Raw genomic sequence first — 15,745 nt, forward strand, 5'->3', positions numbered from 1 at the left:
ATGACGAACAGAGAAGTAGTTCAGTAGTAGTTATATAAAACTTCCCTCCTTGTTTATGTCTTTTTTTGACGCCTCTGAGCTTCCCCTGGAAACCATGGTAACCCTGTGTTTTACATCACAACACTACGAATTGTGGGTAATTCCCTCAGGCAAAGTCTGTAGAAATGCAGACTTATGGAAAGTGTTCATAAAGGGCTCAAAATGTCTGTGAGAGAGTCTGACAATTTGACAGTGGGACAGCCCGAAACCTTCTTGGACTTTGCGGGAACGCACCTCACAGTCTGTAAGTGTGGACGTTGGGTTGGGGCCTTTAAGTGGCTCACACGTACCTGGCAGGTTTGAATTGTTTTGATGAGCATGCATCACTCTGAAACCCATTTCCAAGTGTTTCCACTGTAAAAAGCACTAATGCACAGTCTGCCCGCCCATCCTTACCTCAAATAAACCTCAGACTATACACTCAACCGCTACTAAACTTTAGTGTTGCCAAGCAACAAAACTCTTATTTTGCCACCTACACATTATGGGATATGTGGGAAACCAGTGTTCATGGCAGTGTAACTATAAAAAGATGCATGATAAAGCATCAGTTGTTCAATGCAGTTACTTATAAAGGGCCAGGCCATAATGCACATTTCACTGCTGGAGGTTACATTACTGAGTGTGCTGTAACACTTGTAGGGTTTTACAAAGGAGGAGGTGACACTAATTACCCACAGATGACCAATTCTGTCAAGTGCAGTATGAAGATTTTATTAGCTTATGTTCAAACAAAACCTTTCCAATGCAGAGCCATTTTTTAAACAGAAACTGACACTTTCTCAAATTCAAACTGATTAATTTGACTTTTTAAAAATAATAGAATGCTTGCAGTGTCATTAGCAGAGATATAGAGAAGGATGTAAAATTAGCCGTAAAATGAATTAACTTTGGAAACCCAGTTGATAAAAGAAAACTGATCCCTTTGTGGAGCATCCCTCTGACAAAGGCAACCAACCTTTCTGAACTGAAACAATAAGGATGCCTCTTCCCAGAGTAAAATATACACAACTAAAAATGATCTTTGCAACAACCAGGTAGCTTGTAGTCATGCCCCATGCATGCCATTAAAGGGATAGTTTGGGTGTTGTGATGTGGGGTTGTATGAGGTACTTATCCATTGTCAGCGTAGCGGTGAAAATATTCTAAATATAGTCTACACTTTAATAAGGTGGCCAAAATATGCTGCTGCCCCCGTCCACATTCGTACATCGCTTTGCTCCTGTGTTGGTCTGTTTTTCCAAACTGGGTGCGTGCCGACCGTCATCAACTGTAGGTAATACACTGTCTATGGATGAGTACCTCATACAACCCCACTTCAAAACACCCGAACTATCCCGTTAAGTCTTCAGCCATCGTGGACTATCAAGGCACAGGGATCACTGAGTGAATGAAGCATCATGCAACTTAATTACATATCGTTTCAGGGCCTTTGCAGGACAGAAGTCGTGTTGATCTTTCTTACCCAAGAATTCAGAGCTTTTAGAAGTTGAGTAGAAGGGCTCAGATGTTTCCTTCAGACCTCTATGTTGATTTTAGCAAAGCGGTAGGTCAGGGACGTGGGGTTGCGCAGCAGCAACGTTCCCCTGTGCTCCATCGGCTGGTTGAAGAGGGTGTTGAGGAGGCCGGCGACGCTGACGAACCCCAGAGCCTCCCCACAGCCCGCAGACAGGGAGAAGTCGCCCTGAGTGACCCAGCCGAGAGTCACCCGGGAGCAGTGAGAGGTGACGCTCGGCAGAGGGTCCGGCCACACCCCAAAGACGCCGTCCAAGGAGGACTGGGGGGATGGTTTGGGGACTTCAGATGTAGTGGGGGTTGGTTCGGGGGCAGAGGGAAGGTCTGACTCTTTGCTTTCAGTCTTATCAGAAGATGATGCAGCAGCTTTCTTGGGGCCCTTCTTTTTGCGTTTATTTCTACTTTTAAAGTGTTCTCTGTGCGGGGGCTCCTGGGGGCCGCTGTTGACAGGCGCTTTCTTCAGCAGCTTCAGGTCCTCTGCGGTTGGCACACACACCATGGCGTGGAGCTCTGGTTTTCCCTTGGACAGCAGCGACAGACGCACCCACACCAGACTCATCTCGTGTGCTGCCAGGAACGACGTCATGGCTGAGCGGTCCAGAGGAGGCACCTCACCAACACGGTGCGGCCTTTGACCTTTAGATGTAGTAGGTCTGCACCAACCAGAGAGCAGCCTCAGGGACTTTCTGTTCCTAGGAGGCATAACAAAAAACAACCAATATCCATTTATAACAAGTGATTCATATTCTAAAGAAAAGTTGGCGCCATTAAACACCCCGAGAGACATTAAATTTGGTTGAAGCACATTTTTTTAATTCCTAATGCTGAAAACAAAAAGGCAGCCAATGGACGTTGGGAATCAATCTAATTTCTTTCTCATAAAGTCGGTCATTACTCAAAGCTTGTGTGATGGTTTTATGAGGATAGATGCAACTCTTCCCCTCTACTAATCTCTGTGATGTATTGCAGCAATTTAAGGCTGGATGTACTTTGGGTATTCTCATCAGGGACGTTATGATGAAAGGGAGGTAGACTGGAGAAGCACCATGCATCAAGCCTGTCAAAAGCTGCGCCGGGGTATCTTAATAAAAAAATAGGAAAGAAGTGATGATCGGATGCCAAAACGCCCCCCAAAAAAAACACATTTCAAGCACATTTCTGCTCAAGGGACCTTTAAAAGTCAACTGCATTAATATTGTTAGAAGTGTGATTTAGATGTGCGGGATGTCTGAAGGGAGCTTGGCGTAAAACTGCAGTGGGTGTGTTTAGAGTCAATACAGACATGAGTTTATTTTCACAATAAGACAAGCGAGAGGCTAATAAAAAGAAGAATAAATCTTCAGTATATATCACAAACAGGAATATAAAAGAAGACAAACATTTACCTCAGTACGATGACTCGGCTCGGAGGCTTTGTTACGGTGACATCTCCGTGTGATGTCATCTCCTCCTCCATCACTGTGTCAGCTTCTGTCGTGGTTTGGGTCTGGCACTCTCCTTTCCTCTCCTCTCCTCCTTCCCTCAAGATAAGCTCCCACTCCTCTGCCAGCTGTTGCCACGGGCAACAGAACGGAGCCAGACAGCCATGTTTGATGTAATTGGTCCTTTTGGCGGGCGGACGCCTACAGAAGAGGTCAGAAGGTCAAACCCTTGTCAAACTGCTGGGGGCAACCCTGGCAATTCATGTAAGAAATCATGAGCGCAGATAGTAGTGGAAGAGAAGCACGCAGCCTTCTAATCATCTTGTCTGCATGGTGGGAAAGATCTGCATAACTGGGGTCAGAGCTTTGGAGTGCTTCCCTCTATCAAAACCTATAATCCATCAAATTCTCACCACTTACTTAGGGCGTTTTCATATTAGGTATGATTGATACATACCGTGCCTGAGTACGATTGCCCCCCCCGTCTTCGATCAGCTTTCACATTAGTAAAGTTGTTCCGTACCCGAGTGCGCTTGCGTCATCATCTACGTGTATTTGTTTATGTTGAGATCAGCTGTTCTCGTGGCGGAGCATCGTAAAACACTTTATTCACACTCGACAGAAACAAAATAAAAAACTCAGCAAAACTGTCGTCGTTAGTCTTTCCAACTATCACCAACTCTGGTTTGGTCAAAATAAACTCTTATTTCACAGAGTATGATGTGAAAATATGCCGACCCTACACATTCTTTCCCCCCGCTGTCTCTCTCTCTGCCCGCTGAGCAGCTCTCGTTCTTCGGAGGCAGATCATGAAACTAGCTAAATAAAATAACAAACATCGCCCGACTCCAATGCCTAGTACTGTCTATATTTTAAGGACTCTCTCGCCTGCCTTCCTGCTTTATCACCCACGGCCCGTGCAGTTCAGAGGATGAGATTGGCAGATGCTGCGCGCAGATACAGACATAGATATGAAACAGTTTTATATGTATACAGATTTCGGAGGAGACCGACAACGTTGAAATAAGTCTGCCCTTTCGAAACTACTCACTGACTCCAAACATTACTCGTGTTAAATAGCGGTCCACTTGTGTGTTTCGGTACAGTTGGCTTTCACAACTGATGCGAACCGTACCCGAGTACACATGATCCGTGCCTGAGATCACCAAGTGGACTCGGGCACAGTTCGTCGATCCGTGCCCGAGTACGGTACAGAGCGTTCACACTAATTAAACGAATTGGACTTTGGGGTCGAGTTTACTCAGATCCAGGCCCCAATCCCTGATGTGAAAGGCTGTAGGCTGGTGAATATGATCTTTTCCTGACAGATGATTGTACAGTCATACAGTAACAGACCATACAAAACATCTTTAGTTCCCACATAGTCTCATTATCACCTTACTTTATGTTTATTTAACTGAAAACAGTTCCCCCTCACAGTTTAAAGGGTCATTTTCAGTTTGGCAACGGTTGATTAAAATATATTGTCAGTAAAATAGACCTTCTATATTCTGGGCAAGTTCTTAAGTTTCTGTTTTCCGTCAGCAGGCTGACATACTCGTTATGAACCAAACTAATATTACAAGATATACAAAAGCTTTGGCAGCACAAGAAGTCCCTGATGAAAACAGCGGTGATAATAATAATCATATACAACATTACTATTTTTGGTTCCTTTCCTGCTCAGTTTTTCAGCTGACCTTTTGAACTTGTCCAGGAGCTGCGCCTCCTGCTCCTCCTGGAAACGGACGCCCGCAGGGCAGTCTGGGTAATCGTGGGGGAAGTGGGGGGCTCCTTTATTCTGAGAATGTTTCAGACTCATGTTCAGCCCTCCAATGCGAACTCCTCTGTACACCTGGCAGGGAGGGAGAAACAAAGCAGAAACAAGTCAACGCTGGATTTTAGGGAACTTGGACAAAGCAAAGCAAACCTGAGGGCTTCTGGTCTGCCTTTAAATTTCAAGGTACATTTAACATTTCACTGTGCTTGTCCAAACAAAATGGAACTGCCCCAAAACATGGACGAGGCAACCGAATAATGAAAACATCTTTCACAGAGCTTTTCATACTGACATCCAGTGTAATATACACCGTATACATGCAGCCTCAGAGCACCTTCAGTGAAATACAAGGAAACCTACACATTTTTAGTTTTAATAAAATCCATATCACCAAATAGGCCTTATCAATCTACCTGATATAATATAGCTCAGATGTATTAATGTCTAACATACAGCGAGCGAGCGAGCGAACTCTGGTGAATGGAGCGTGAAAAATAGGCCAGATATACTACGAGCAATGTCACTCTGACATTGATTAACTGTCAGTTATTGTCAGCATCGATTTCGATAAATGAAAACAGGTTGGAGGTGCGCAAAACTTTGCTAAAATAGAGCCAGGGCGAGCATTTTTTTTAAGCAAGCGGCACGTCGCTTAGCCTGTTTGCTGAAGCACAGAACAGGTTAGCACAACTTCATTGGGAAAAACGAAAACAATCTGATGTTCACATTGCGTTCGGTTAGAAAGAGGTGTCAAAGCACCGTCATACATGTTCGAAATTAACAATTGGCTCCCGTTAACTTCTATTTTATGCGAGCGAAGGGGCAAAAAAAACGTTTGCTTCCGTTTGCAAAGCAAATTCGCAACTTCGGATTTGTGTATAGTTCAACTTTGGTGAACTTTCAGGCGAATATCTCCTCGGCAGGCGATGGTAACTCACCTGCATTCGCGCATGTGTGACAATGCCTTCCGATAGGCAGCAGCTCTTCAGAATGGAATGGATGTTTTTTAAGTGTTTTAAACCAAACGTATTACTAATACTACTGTAGGAACAACTGCTACTTCCAGGTAGAAATGAAAAGATAATAAAGTGAAATTAAATCAAATAAAAAGGCACTGTCCATGCTACCTACCAGTGGGACCCAGAAGGCCATGCCCCATCCTTTAGGGAGCAGCAGGTCCCATCCAGCACCCCAGGAGCTCATCTCACGTCCCACCTGCTTGCCAGGCTGGTGAACCAGCAGGATGGGGACTCGGCCCTGTGGGGGAGTGGGGCTCAGCCTGGAGCCCGGCACCAGCACCTCTCTCTTCATACGGTTCAACTCCTGTAGGCAATGCAAAGAAAATGATAGAGGTAAGAGAAACGCCTACGCTTATCTGTGCTCTTAGGCTAAGACGTAGAAGAAAGTATCAAGAGTGACATTTCTGGAAGTAAGAAAATGATAAACTACCTGCTCGGATATCTTGTTATCGGTGACGTTGTCCCGGACAGACTGTTCCCACAGGTAACTCTGACAGCAGGGTTCTGGTACTCCTCGCAACATCAGCTCCCTCCTCTTCTCCTCGTCCACCTCTGGAACAAACAAACAGCACACACATGGCACGCTCCTGTATGACCAGCATCACGAGTGTCAGGACAGACTTGTGAAGCTCTCTACTTCTGATTTATATCCCAACATCTGGCACAGTCTAACAGAGCCTCATTTACATATTATTCATACTTTATATAAGACGCACCTTCATTTACGCAGGTGTGGTGACGCTAAGCTTCAACGGATATTTTGGTCTGGCAAAATACCCTAAACACCACAAAACAGCCATGTTTACTGGGTTTCACAATGAGTACTAAATGTGACATTTCAAATTTTAAAGGTGCAGTGTGTAGGATCTGGCAGCATCTACTGGTGAAGTTGCAGATTGCAACCAACTGAAACTTTTATCGTGTGCCAAGCGTGTAGGAGAACTACGGTGACTGATGCGAAAACGTGAATGTCCCTCTCTAGAGCCAGTGTTTGGTTTGTTTGGCTACTGTAGAAACATGGCGGTCAGATCCGTGAAGAGGACCCGCTCCCTATGTAGGTATCAACGGCTCATTCTAAGGTAACGAAAACACAACACTTCTTATTTTCAGGTGATTAAACACTAAAGAAAACATATTCATTAAGATTATATTCATCATCATCAATACCCAAACAGTTGAAGTAGTTGATAGCTTTAAATACCTCGGAGTGACTCTAGACAATAAACTCAGGTTTGACCAACACATCAATGATATTCAAAAAAGGAGTCATCAAAGACTATCTGCCATCCGCAAACTGAAAGGACTTTATGTTGCCCCCCATCTCCTCCTGCTGTTGTACCAGAGCATTACCCAGCCCATCCTACTCTACTGTTCCACCTGCCTTTTTAACATGTTATCCGTCACTAATCGGACAAAACTCACATGGATAACCAAGGATAATTGGTCTCCCCACACCCAACCTCACAGAACTCAACAACAAAGCCATTGCACGCATTGCAATCTCAATAGCACAGGACATCACACACACACTCAATCACCACCTCACCATAATGCCCCGCTCCAGATACTAGTATAGAACACTGAGGTGCAATAGGGCTTGCTTCAGGAAATGCCTGATACCAGCAGTCATAGCTGCCCTAAACAACTGGGGTCGCTGAACAGGCCTGAGTGTGTACTGCTGTCCGTCTTTTTCTGTTGTTGTCACTGTTGTATTGCTGTCGCTGTGTTACTGTGTGCTGTTGTATGTATTGGTGTCTGAGAAGTACAGTGCTATGAAAAAGAATTTCCCCTTGTGGGACAATAAAGTCTAAAGTCTAAAGTCTATTCAATTTCTGCCGATAGATCCCCCCAAATGTTACACACTGTTCCTTTAAATGTGTTTAACATGCTGCTTTGTCACAGAGCATAAAACTACTTTAATTAAATGTTTTCATGTACAATATAAATAATGTATATTGCCGTTTCTTGAAATGAGTGTGCAGAAGTGAGATTGATTTTGGAGCTACAATATAGAAAAAAATATTAAATGATATAATTGATGTAATGTTACAGAATCTGGTAGTGATCGGGTTTGAACAATTAGTGAATGAGAGCAGCTCTGACATCCCCAAGGATTTGAAAATCTACAAAAGTTTTCTCTGTGATTTAAAGCTCAAGTCCAAAGGATATATACCTGATCTAACTTGACAATCATTAAAAGTGATAACACACTAATGGACCCACAGATATAGAGAAAAGATTTGAGGGGAACAAAGACTATTCTCTTATATGATAAGGTATTTACCCTATAAATCACTCCAGGTTCACTGTAAAACAACCTGTCCCAGGTTTTACTCAACAACATCAACCAGGTAACTCAGTAAACTTAATTCTTGAAGCAGGCTTTCAATGTCTGGAACTCCCACGTGGAGAATTAAAATAAACACAAGGTGTAATTAACAAATACTATTGGCTAATGAGGCTGCAAAGCCATTCACACTTTGGGTAGAATCATTAAGCCCCAATGTATGTCAGCCAGTGGGCAGCTCTGTGAGGAGAGAAATTCCAAATGTGAATCTCATGAAACTAGTGACACCTCCCGCTGTTCTCCTAATCCGGAGACACAGCTTATAAGAGGTTTTCATCACCTTGTGATTACATGTCACCGGCTTGAAAAATAATCCTGGCTGTTTATGGCTGCTAATGCTGATCAAGCTGCTGGTAAATATTAATGCAAAGCAAGAAATATCTTGTGATTGGTTGATCTTAAAATTATAAATGCAAGACTGTAGATGAGCGTGGTCCAATGTGTAAAATATAAGAAGGAGAAGCAATGACCTTCTGATCCTCTACTCCAAACTGCTAATGCGAGCAAAGCACCAGCATCTTTGGCCTAATATTAGCGTAAATTAGAAATGTGCCAACTGAGAAAAAGCTCTACAGCGAAGGGAATGACTAAATTCAAATCAGAATTGAGCAAAGCGAATCAGCTGTTGTCCGTCACTGAGGGTGTGTTTGGAGTACAGGGTCCTGCCAGGATTCGAACCTGGAACATCTGCATGGCCAGGCAGAGGCCCCCCGGAGCACAGAACCAGATGTGTACTCAGTGAAACAACCTCGTGACCAGAAACAACAGACTGACTCTATGCTCAACTATATTCAGGTATATGTCTTATTTAATGGTCAGGCATTTATAAAAAGGAACATTTCATCCATCTATAGGTCAAAGTCCACATTAGTAAAGAGATTAAAGTCTAGGGAAATAATCTCTGATTGCATGCCCATTTTAACCATGTGTATCTGTAAACTAACAGCCCACACTCCTCCACTGTCTGTCTGGTAGGTCAGATTTTACCTTGTGCCTGCTTTACACAGGGCAAAGCTTTAACCTTCTTTGTTGGTAAAGTCAGCCTGGGGTCATCTACAGTCAGACCCAGCACTGTGCCTGAGGGGAGTTCTCCAGTTGAATAGATGCCTAGATGAATTACAGTCACAGTTAGATAAACAAGCATACACATACCTCACAAAAAGTGGCAAAAAAACAAATGGTAACAATGGTATTTTGATTCACACTGACAATAAAATAACAATAGACCTTTCAGTATGTGAAAGACGTCTGTTTGTTGTTGATGCAGATTCATCTTTCTCTCATTTTTGCAGTGCTCGGGCCACCAGAGGGAGGAGGGCTGCGATTTATTCATTTCCTTAAAGAAAAAACAAACTCATATAAAACACCAGAGTGACGAGCAAATATATTTCAAAGGCTTTTCTGCTTTTCATGTTGTTAACAGCACAAGTCTTACGTCACAGTCTGTAGCTGCTTCCATAGTTTCTGCCAGGACAGAATGGGAGTGTGGTCCAATCAGGCGATAGCGTACTATCTCCATTGTGAGATCACTGCAACACATCCATGAGTGAAATACATCAAAACCTGGAGTAAAAAATAATTCATCCTGGCACATTTTACTCAGTTTAGATCTCAATTAAATTCACTACTAACTTTATAACTATTCCATTTGAGCTGGACCTCCAGGTAACTGGGGTGGTGGGAGATCTGGTTCCATCTCCCAGGATCTTCTTGGCAGGAGGTTCACTGGCATCCTTAAATGGTCGCTTTCTCTTGGTTCCAGTGATCTGCTTGGACTCGGGGGTCTTTTCAGGCGTTGGCTCTGGTTCAGGAGTGGGAACAACCTCAGCAGGTGTCACCGCTGGAACAACTGGAGGCACTACAGCCTCACAACACTGACACACAGTCTGTAACTCAGGAAGAAGTTCCTGCAAAGAGCACACAGTTACTGGAGTTAATGTCTCTCCATTCATCATATCTACTAAAATTAAACCTTTTTTAAATCCTTTTTTTAGGGCTGTCAAAGCTAACGCAATAATAACGCGTTAATGCAAATTAGTTTTAATGGCACTAATTTATTCAACGTATTAACGCAACAATTTTTAGGTTGTAGCGGGCTCAGTTTTAAAGCTAGAACATTGTATCATATGAAAATAGAAAAAACCTAAGGAATCCATTGGTACCAATCATGTCATACTAGCTTGTCAAGAAGGAGGTTAAATAACACTCCAAACTTACGCTAAATTTTGGCGAGGAAAAACTGGCATGGCCATTTTCAAAGGGGTCCCTTGACCTCTGACCTCAAGATATGTGAATGAAAATGGGTTCTATGGGTACCCACGAGTCTCCCCTTTACAGACATGTCCACTTTATGATAATCACATGCAGTTTGGGGGCAAGTCATAGTCAAGTCAGCACACTGACACACTGACAGCTGTTGTTGCCTGTTGGGCTGCAGTTTGCCATGTTATGATTTGAGCATATATTTTTTTTATGTTAAATGCGGTACCTTTGAGGGTTTCTTGACAATATTTGTAATTGTTTTGTGTTGTTAATTGATTTCCAATAATAAATATATACATACATTGGCATAAAGCAGCATATTTGCCCACTACCATGATGATAAGAGTATTGAATACTTGACAAATCTCCCTTTAAGGTACATTTTGAACAGATAAAAAATGTGTGATTAATCACGATTAAATATTTTAATCGATTGACAGCCCTAATTTTTTGTCAGAACATTACATCCTGATTTTTTTCTATTTTCATAATTCACCCACTGTACCTGCTTAATAGTGGGATGAGCCCAAATCCACAGCTGCCTGTGTGTTGAGCCATGTGTACGGGGTCTCCAGAGGAAGGTAACAGGGCCCACGGGCTGCGAGGGGTACTGTCCTGCTCTGTACACCACCACACTGCCCTGTCTTTGCCCTGATAGACTCAGTGCTGCAGCAAATGTAGGACCTGAAAACACATGCCACATTCATATTACTCCAATTATTCAAACAAAAATTTCATCATTGAAATTAAAGCTGAACTTTGCAATTTCCAAACTTTTAAGAATCAAGCAGTGATCTACTTGTCTTTGATCAGATTGCATTGTTCTTAACAAGTACACAGATTACCAATCAAAACCATAGACTTTATATAAAGATGGACAACATGACAGCACCCCAAAAGTGAAGCCAAAACATCTGGATCGCCCCCTGGTGGCTGGCTGCACTCTAGGTCATGAATCCCACCCCCTCCATGTTAGCGGATGGTCCAAACTAAAAAGTCAAAGTACACGTCAAATACATTTTTCCCATGATGGTTTCTGTTGTTTAAGGCAGTTCTTATCACACTGATGTATGTTCAAGTGTTTTTCTGATGAGTAATTTCATGCTATAAAAAGACGGTGGATCGTTGTGACTGAAAGCTACTCTGAGTGAAGTAGTAACGTAGCAGCTAGGTGGCTCACGCTAACAAGCTGCGGCCGCGCTCGACTTGTGATTGGTTCAGGCGGGTGTGCGGGCACGACCTTGATACCGCGGCTCCACCGCCCGATCACTACTGCGCAGACTCTGGCTCCAAATGACGTCCAAATCTCAAGATGGCAGCCCCCGTTTCCGAGATATTTTGGCTTCTCTTTTGTACAGTGGGAGGAAGTGGAGACATGTTGTCCATCTATATACTGTATACACAGTGCTATGCTCAAAATTCACAGAGGAAGGATGCATGGGGGAAACATGGCCTAATTCCCAGTATTTTTGAGCATAAACAAAAGACAGAATGTATGTATTTGTGGTTGGGGTAGGGCGTATTCTCACCGGCCTCCTTGCTGGTCAGCTGTGACAGAGAAGCTAGTAGCTTGTCTTCCTCTCCTTGTAGCTCTATGCAGCAATAGTAAGAAAGGTCCTGGGTCGACAAAACCAAAAAAGGTCACACTTTTTTCTACTGGCAGCGAAATCCAGTTAATTATAATCCTAATTTTGTGACAAAAATGAAACATAACACACACTCCAACGCTGTGATGGTTACCTGTAGCAGGCAGTGGTTGCTCATTGCCCTGTAGCTAGACCGGTAGCATTTGTATGTGGCTCTGACCCCGAGGCAGTAGCCCCACTTTTTAACCATGTGGAAGCGCTTGGCGTGCCAAATGTGCGTTTCCAGCCACACATTCTTCCTCTGGCGGCGGTTGAACTCCAGCAGCAGATTTCCGTGCCGGCGCCGGGCCTTGCGGCTCTTGCACTTTGGTTGTTCTTTCTTCTTCTTGGAGCCGGCCTGGAGGCTCTTATCCCGCTGGAGGAGGAAGGAAACAGAAATGTCACTGACTGGACTCGGAGAAGGGGAGAGTCGGTCTACAGAACGAGAGACATCAAATGTTAAGTAGGACATTAAGATGCTAAAAGGAAACATTCTGAGCTTCACCATTCTGTTGGCCGCATCTCTCAGTCTGAGAGGGAGCCGCTTGGTGTTGTGGCCCATGGCCCGTCTCCTCATGTGTTTAGGCAGGGCTCCAAACACATGGCAGCTGCCCGTTATCTTGGCGACAGCCTTCTGCATGGTGCTCACCTCTGCTGCCCTGGCCCTGGCAAAAGCTCCACCTGAGTAGGGATGGGAGCAGGGGAGAAGGGTGGAGGCACTGAATTTTAAATTTCATTAATCTGACTGTGATACCAAAGAGTGTAGAAGCAAAGAGACGAAACTCCGGAGCTTTTTTAAAAACAGCCATTAGATGCCGCTGCGGTAGTGCTGCCGCCATTTTGGAATAAAAACACCAATGAGTCTGTGGCCATGGATGTGTAAAGAGCCATCTGTAAATCAGAGGGTAATTTATTTTTAGGTAAATCAACTTCCCAGTACGAACACTTATATAGCCCTCATTTAAATCATTATGTCCTAAAAGTTGTAAAATTCACTAATAGCCAAATTAGTGTTTTTCTCGCCATAATGAACGTGTACCAGATCCACAGGACTGCGCCGCCCTGCACGTTCAAATGACATATAGGGTTCTGTTTCCTGCTAGCTGTATGCGGCCGTAACAATGGATTTATTGGCTGTTATTCATCACTTTTATTGTCTTATAGTACACCCATGGGCTGTATGCTGTAAGCCTGTACCGTGGTGGATGCATTAACGTCTCTGTTCCCAAACAACCGGCTATCGGCCAGTAGATAGTAGTGCTGGTAGCACGACATAAACAGACTTTAATGTCGTTGTAGGCTATTTACTAACACGCAGGGCAAAAGCATAGGACACAACCTCTTCTACATCCATAGTCTGTGGTCTATTAGATTTATTTTGGAGGTTTTGTAACTAAATAGTTGTAATAGTATGCATATTTATAATATTTGTATTGTTCAACACAGGCCATTTCAGTAGAGATATTAAAATTATGACAATAGAATAGAAATAATTTTGTTTTACTTTTGTACAGCCCTTTGACGTTTTACTGGCGTCCGGTAGTTGTTTTCAGTCCAAAATGGCGGGAACGTAGCTTTGCTGCTGGGCACTGACGTTGCAATGGAACGATCAACTGATTTTCACTTCTTAGCAATTTACGTTCTTTGGTGATACTGCATTTGCAGTGTCCTAAGTTGATGTTTACGTGAAGGACGAAATGTTATCATTTTACTGTTCATTTTCGTTGGCCTGCAGCATAGTAAATGGTGAAAGACGGCTCTCAATAGCTATCAGAATTTCTCATTGGACAATCACACAGGGGGGTGAAGTCATACTATCTTTCAAAAAAAAAAAAAAAAAAAACGTATTTACAGTATGCAGTAGAGTGTGAATTTGTATGAGTAGGACAATGTGTTTACCAGTGATGTACTTGGGCATCTCCTTGGCGTAGCCTCCACCATCTCTCTGGTGTCCTCGGACCCATCCCCCCCGTTGCTGAGGGTTCTTTGGCCTTCCTGTGCTTGGATGGCCGTCAGATGGACCTTTATCAACACCTGCACCTGTGGGATGATCATTATTTTGTCATTTGCGTGATTATTTAAACATGTGTTTCTTAATAAAGCACGATAAAAACAGAAATGGCAAGGGTCTTATGGTGACTCCTGTACTGTTCATGTGGTTCTGACTTAAAGAGGAGCTCTGTGTCAAAATCAGTTTTTTATACCTTTAATATTCCTGTAGGAGCTATTTATTTGTTGTTAGTATTTAGTTGTTGTTTTACTAATAATAAGTAGTATTGTTTGATGTATTATTCTAGATGTTGTGTTTTCTTTTGCTAGTTATTTGTTTAGTTTAATTAATTTCTTGTTTAGTAGCCTATATTTAGTTTTTTGTGCAATTAGTATTTTGTTTTCTTTTGTTCATGAATCAGGTAAAACTGTGGTTATATAGGTAGGCAGGTACTGTATAGGACCAGCATGCACCTGGGTGGGCTTATGGTTGGTTTTTAATCAGAACAAGAGAGGCAGCAACATCCATGTTTTCTTTGTGTTTGTTTGCTTGCTTTTTGGATAAATAAATCATCAGGAACATTATATATTTTGTATGGACAATGGACTCTTTAGTATGCATAAAACACATACCCATGGTGCATCAGTGGCCACAAATCAAACTTAAATGAGTGATTTCGATTTAAGTTGTTATTATGCTTACACAATCTTATCACATTCCTAAAAAAATAGTGTTATTTCAAAGGATCTCACATAACTGACTGACACACAGTGAACCTGGGGGAGATTATTATTACAGCATAGGAGGCCACAGCTCATTTCCCCCCCCAATGTCCCCCTAATGAGTTAATTCGACCATGAATGCTGCTCCTAACATCATTATTCCCTTTAAATAAACTCCACAGGGAGGTTTGGATGGGTTGAAGACAGTAACACTGGGATGTGTTTGTTAATTCATTGACAGATACATGCCGATACACGAATAAATGATGGTGTCAGACAGACAGGATGCAGACTGTAATGAAACGCTGAGCATGCAGCAACAAGAGGAGACGAGGTGATGGAGAGAAAGAGGGGTGAAGAGGGAGAACAAAGGCAGACATATTGGACCATGACAGATGAAAGCAGAAGGCACAGCGAGGTTACCGGTGACCGGAGAGTCTCCTCCGTTCTGTCTGCTGCCCCCCGCATTAAGAGGAGAAGATGATGGATACTGAACACTGGCGGGCTGGTTCCTCATCTTCTTCCCCCTCATCTTCACTTTAGCTGCAGACATTTTCTATGAAGAAACAAACAAACAAGAAGGCACGTTTTAGACCCCAGCTGACAGTGTGACACTTATAAAACACCTCCATGACTGGCCAGTGTCTGCTGTTGCTAACGTTACCCAGCTAGCTCGGCTACTTTCCTCCACGTTGAGGTGGTTTACTTAACAAAAACACAACATATCTAAACAATAATAAGAAGTACATAATGTTTACATAGCATGTGTTCACCTCTAGATTCCCCAGTATGATTGTAAGTGAGTAAACTTTGTAAATGTAGGCGTCTGCTCTTCTTCCAGTTAGCACACCATGTGAGTTCTCCTCACGCTGGTTGACGTGTTGACGTCATGTTTGCTTCCGGGTACGTGGTGTTCATGGGAGTTGTAGTGTAAGAGCGCAACTAAAAAATTATACTGCCAATCAACCGTAATTTCTCTTGAAATGATATCCTCTTTTGTCACAACTTGTTTTAAATTAAGGATG

General features: G+C 43.0%; 1 protein-coding gene across 1 annotated transcript; it reads right to left on the reverse strand.

Moving 5' to 3' along the window:
* Window positions 1–732: 732 nt before the first annotated feature.
* Window positions 733–15,642, reverse strand: pop1 (POP1 homolog, ribonuclease P/MRP subunit). Its single transcript, XM_037784567.1, has 16 exons — window positions 15,494–15,642; window positions 15,144–15,276; window positions 13,908–14,048; window positions 12,514–12,689; window positions 12,124–12,384; window positions 11,913–12,000; window positions 10,889–11,067; window positions 9,754–10,028; window positions 9,557–9,650; window positions 9,349–9,457; window positions 9,109–9,228; window positions 6,205–6,326; window positions 5,887–6,078; window positions 4,676–4,830; window positions 2,940–3,176; window positions 733–2,246 (listed from the first exon to the last, which is right to left on the reverse strand). The coding sequence occupies exons 2-16, from the start codon at window positions 15,271–15,273 to the stop codon at window positions 1,556–1,558; spliced, it is 2,970 nt and encodes a 989-aa protein (XP_037640495.1). The 5' UTR covers window positions 15,274–15,276; window positions 15,494–15,642; the 3' UTR covers window positions 733–1,555.
* Window positions 15,643–15,745: the final 103 nt, after the last annotated feature.

The sequence above is a fragment of the Sebastes umbrosus genome, chromosome 11 (genome assembly GCF_015220745.1).
Source record: "Sebastes umbrosus isolate fSebUmb1 chromosome 11, fSebUmb1.pri, whole genome shotgun sequence".
Lineage (NCBI taxonomy): Eukaryota > Metazoa > Chordata > Actinopteri > Perciformes > Sebastidae > Sebastes > Sebastes umbrosus.

What these genes read in the sequence shown, in the direction of transcription:
- pop1 (XM_037784567.1), bottom strand. Translation starts at nt 15,273, where the DNA reads ATGTCTGCAGCTAAAGTGAAGATGAGGGGGAAGAAGATGAGGAACCAG. An exon ending in AGGAGACTCTCCGGTCACCG is followed by an intron (nt 14,049 to 15,143) that starts GTAACCTCGCTG and finishes ATCATCCCACAG; the next exon opens with GTGCAGGTGTTGATAAAGGT. An exon ending in ATAACAAGATATCCGAGCAG is followed by an intron (nt 6,079 to 6,204) that starts GTAGTTTATCAT and finishes CATTGCCTACAG; the next exon opens with GAGTTGAACCGTATGAAGAG.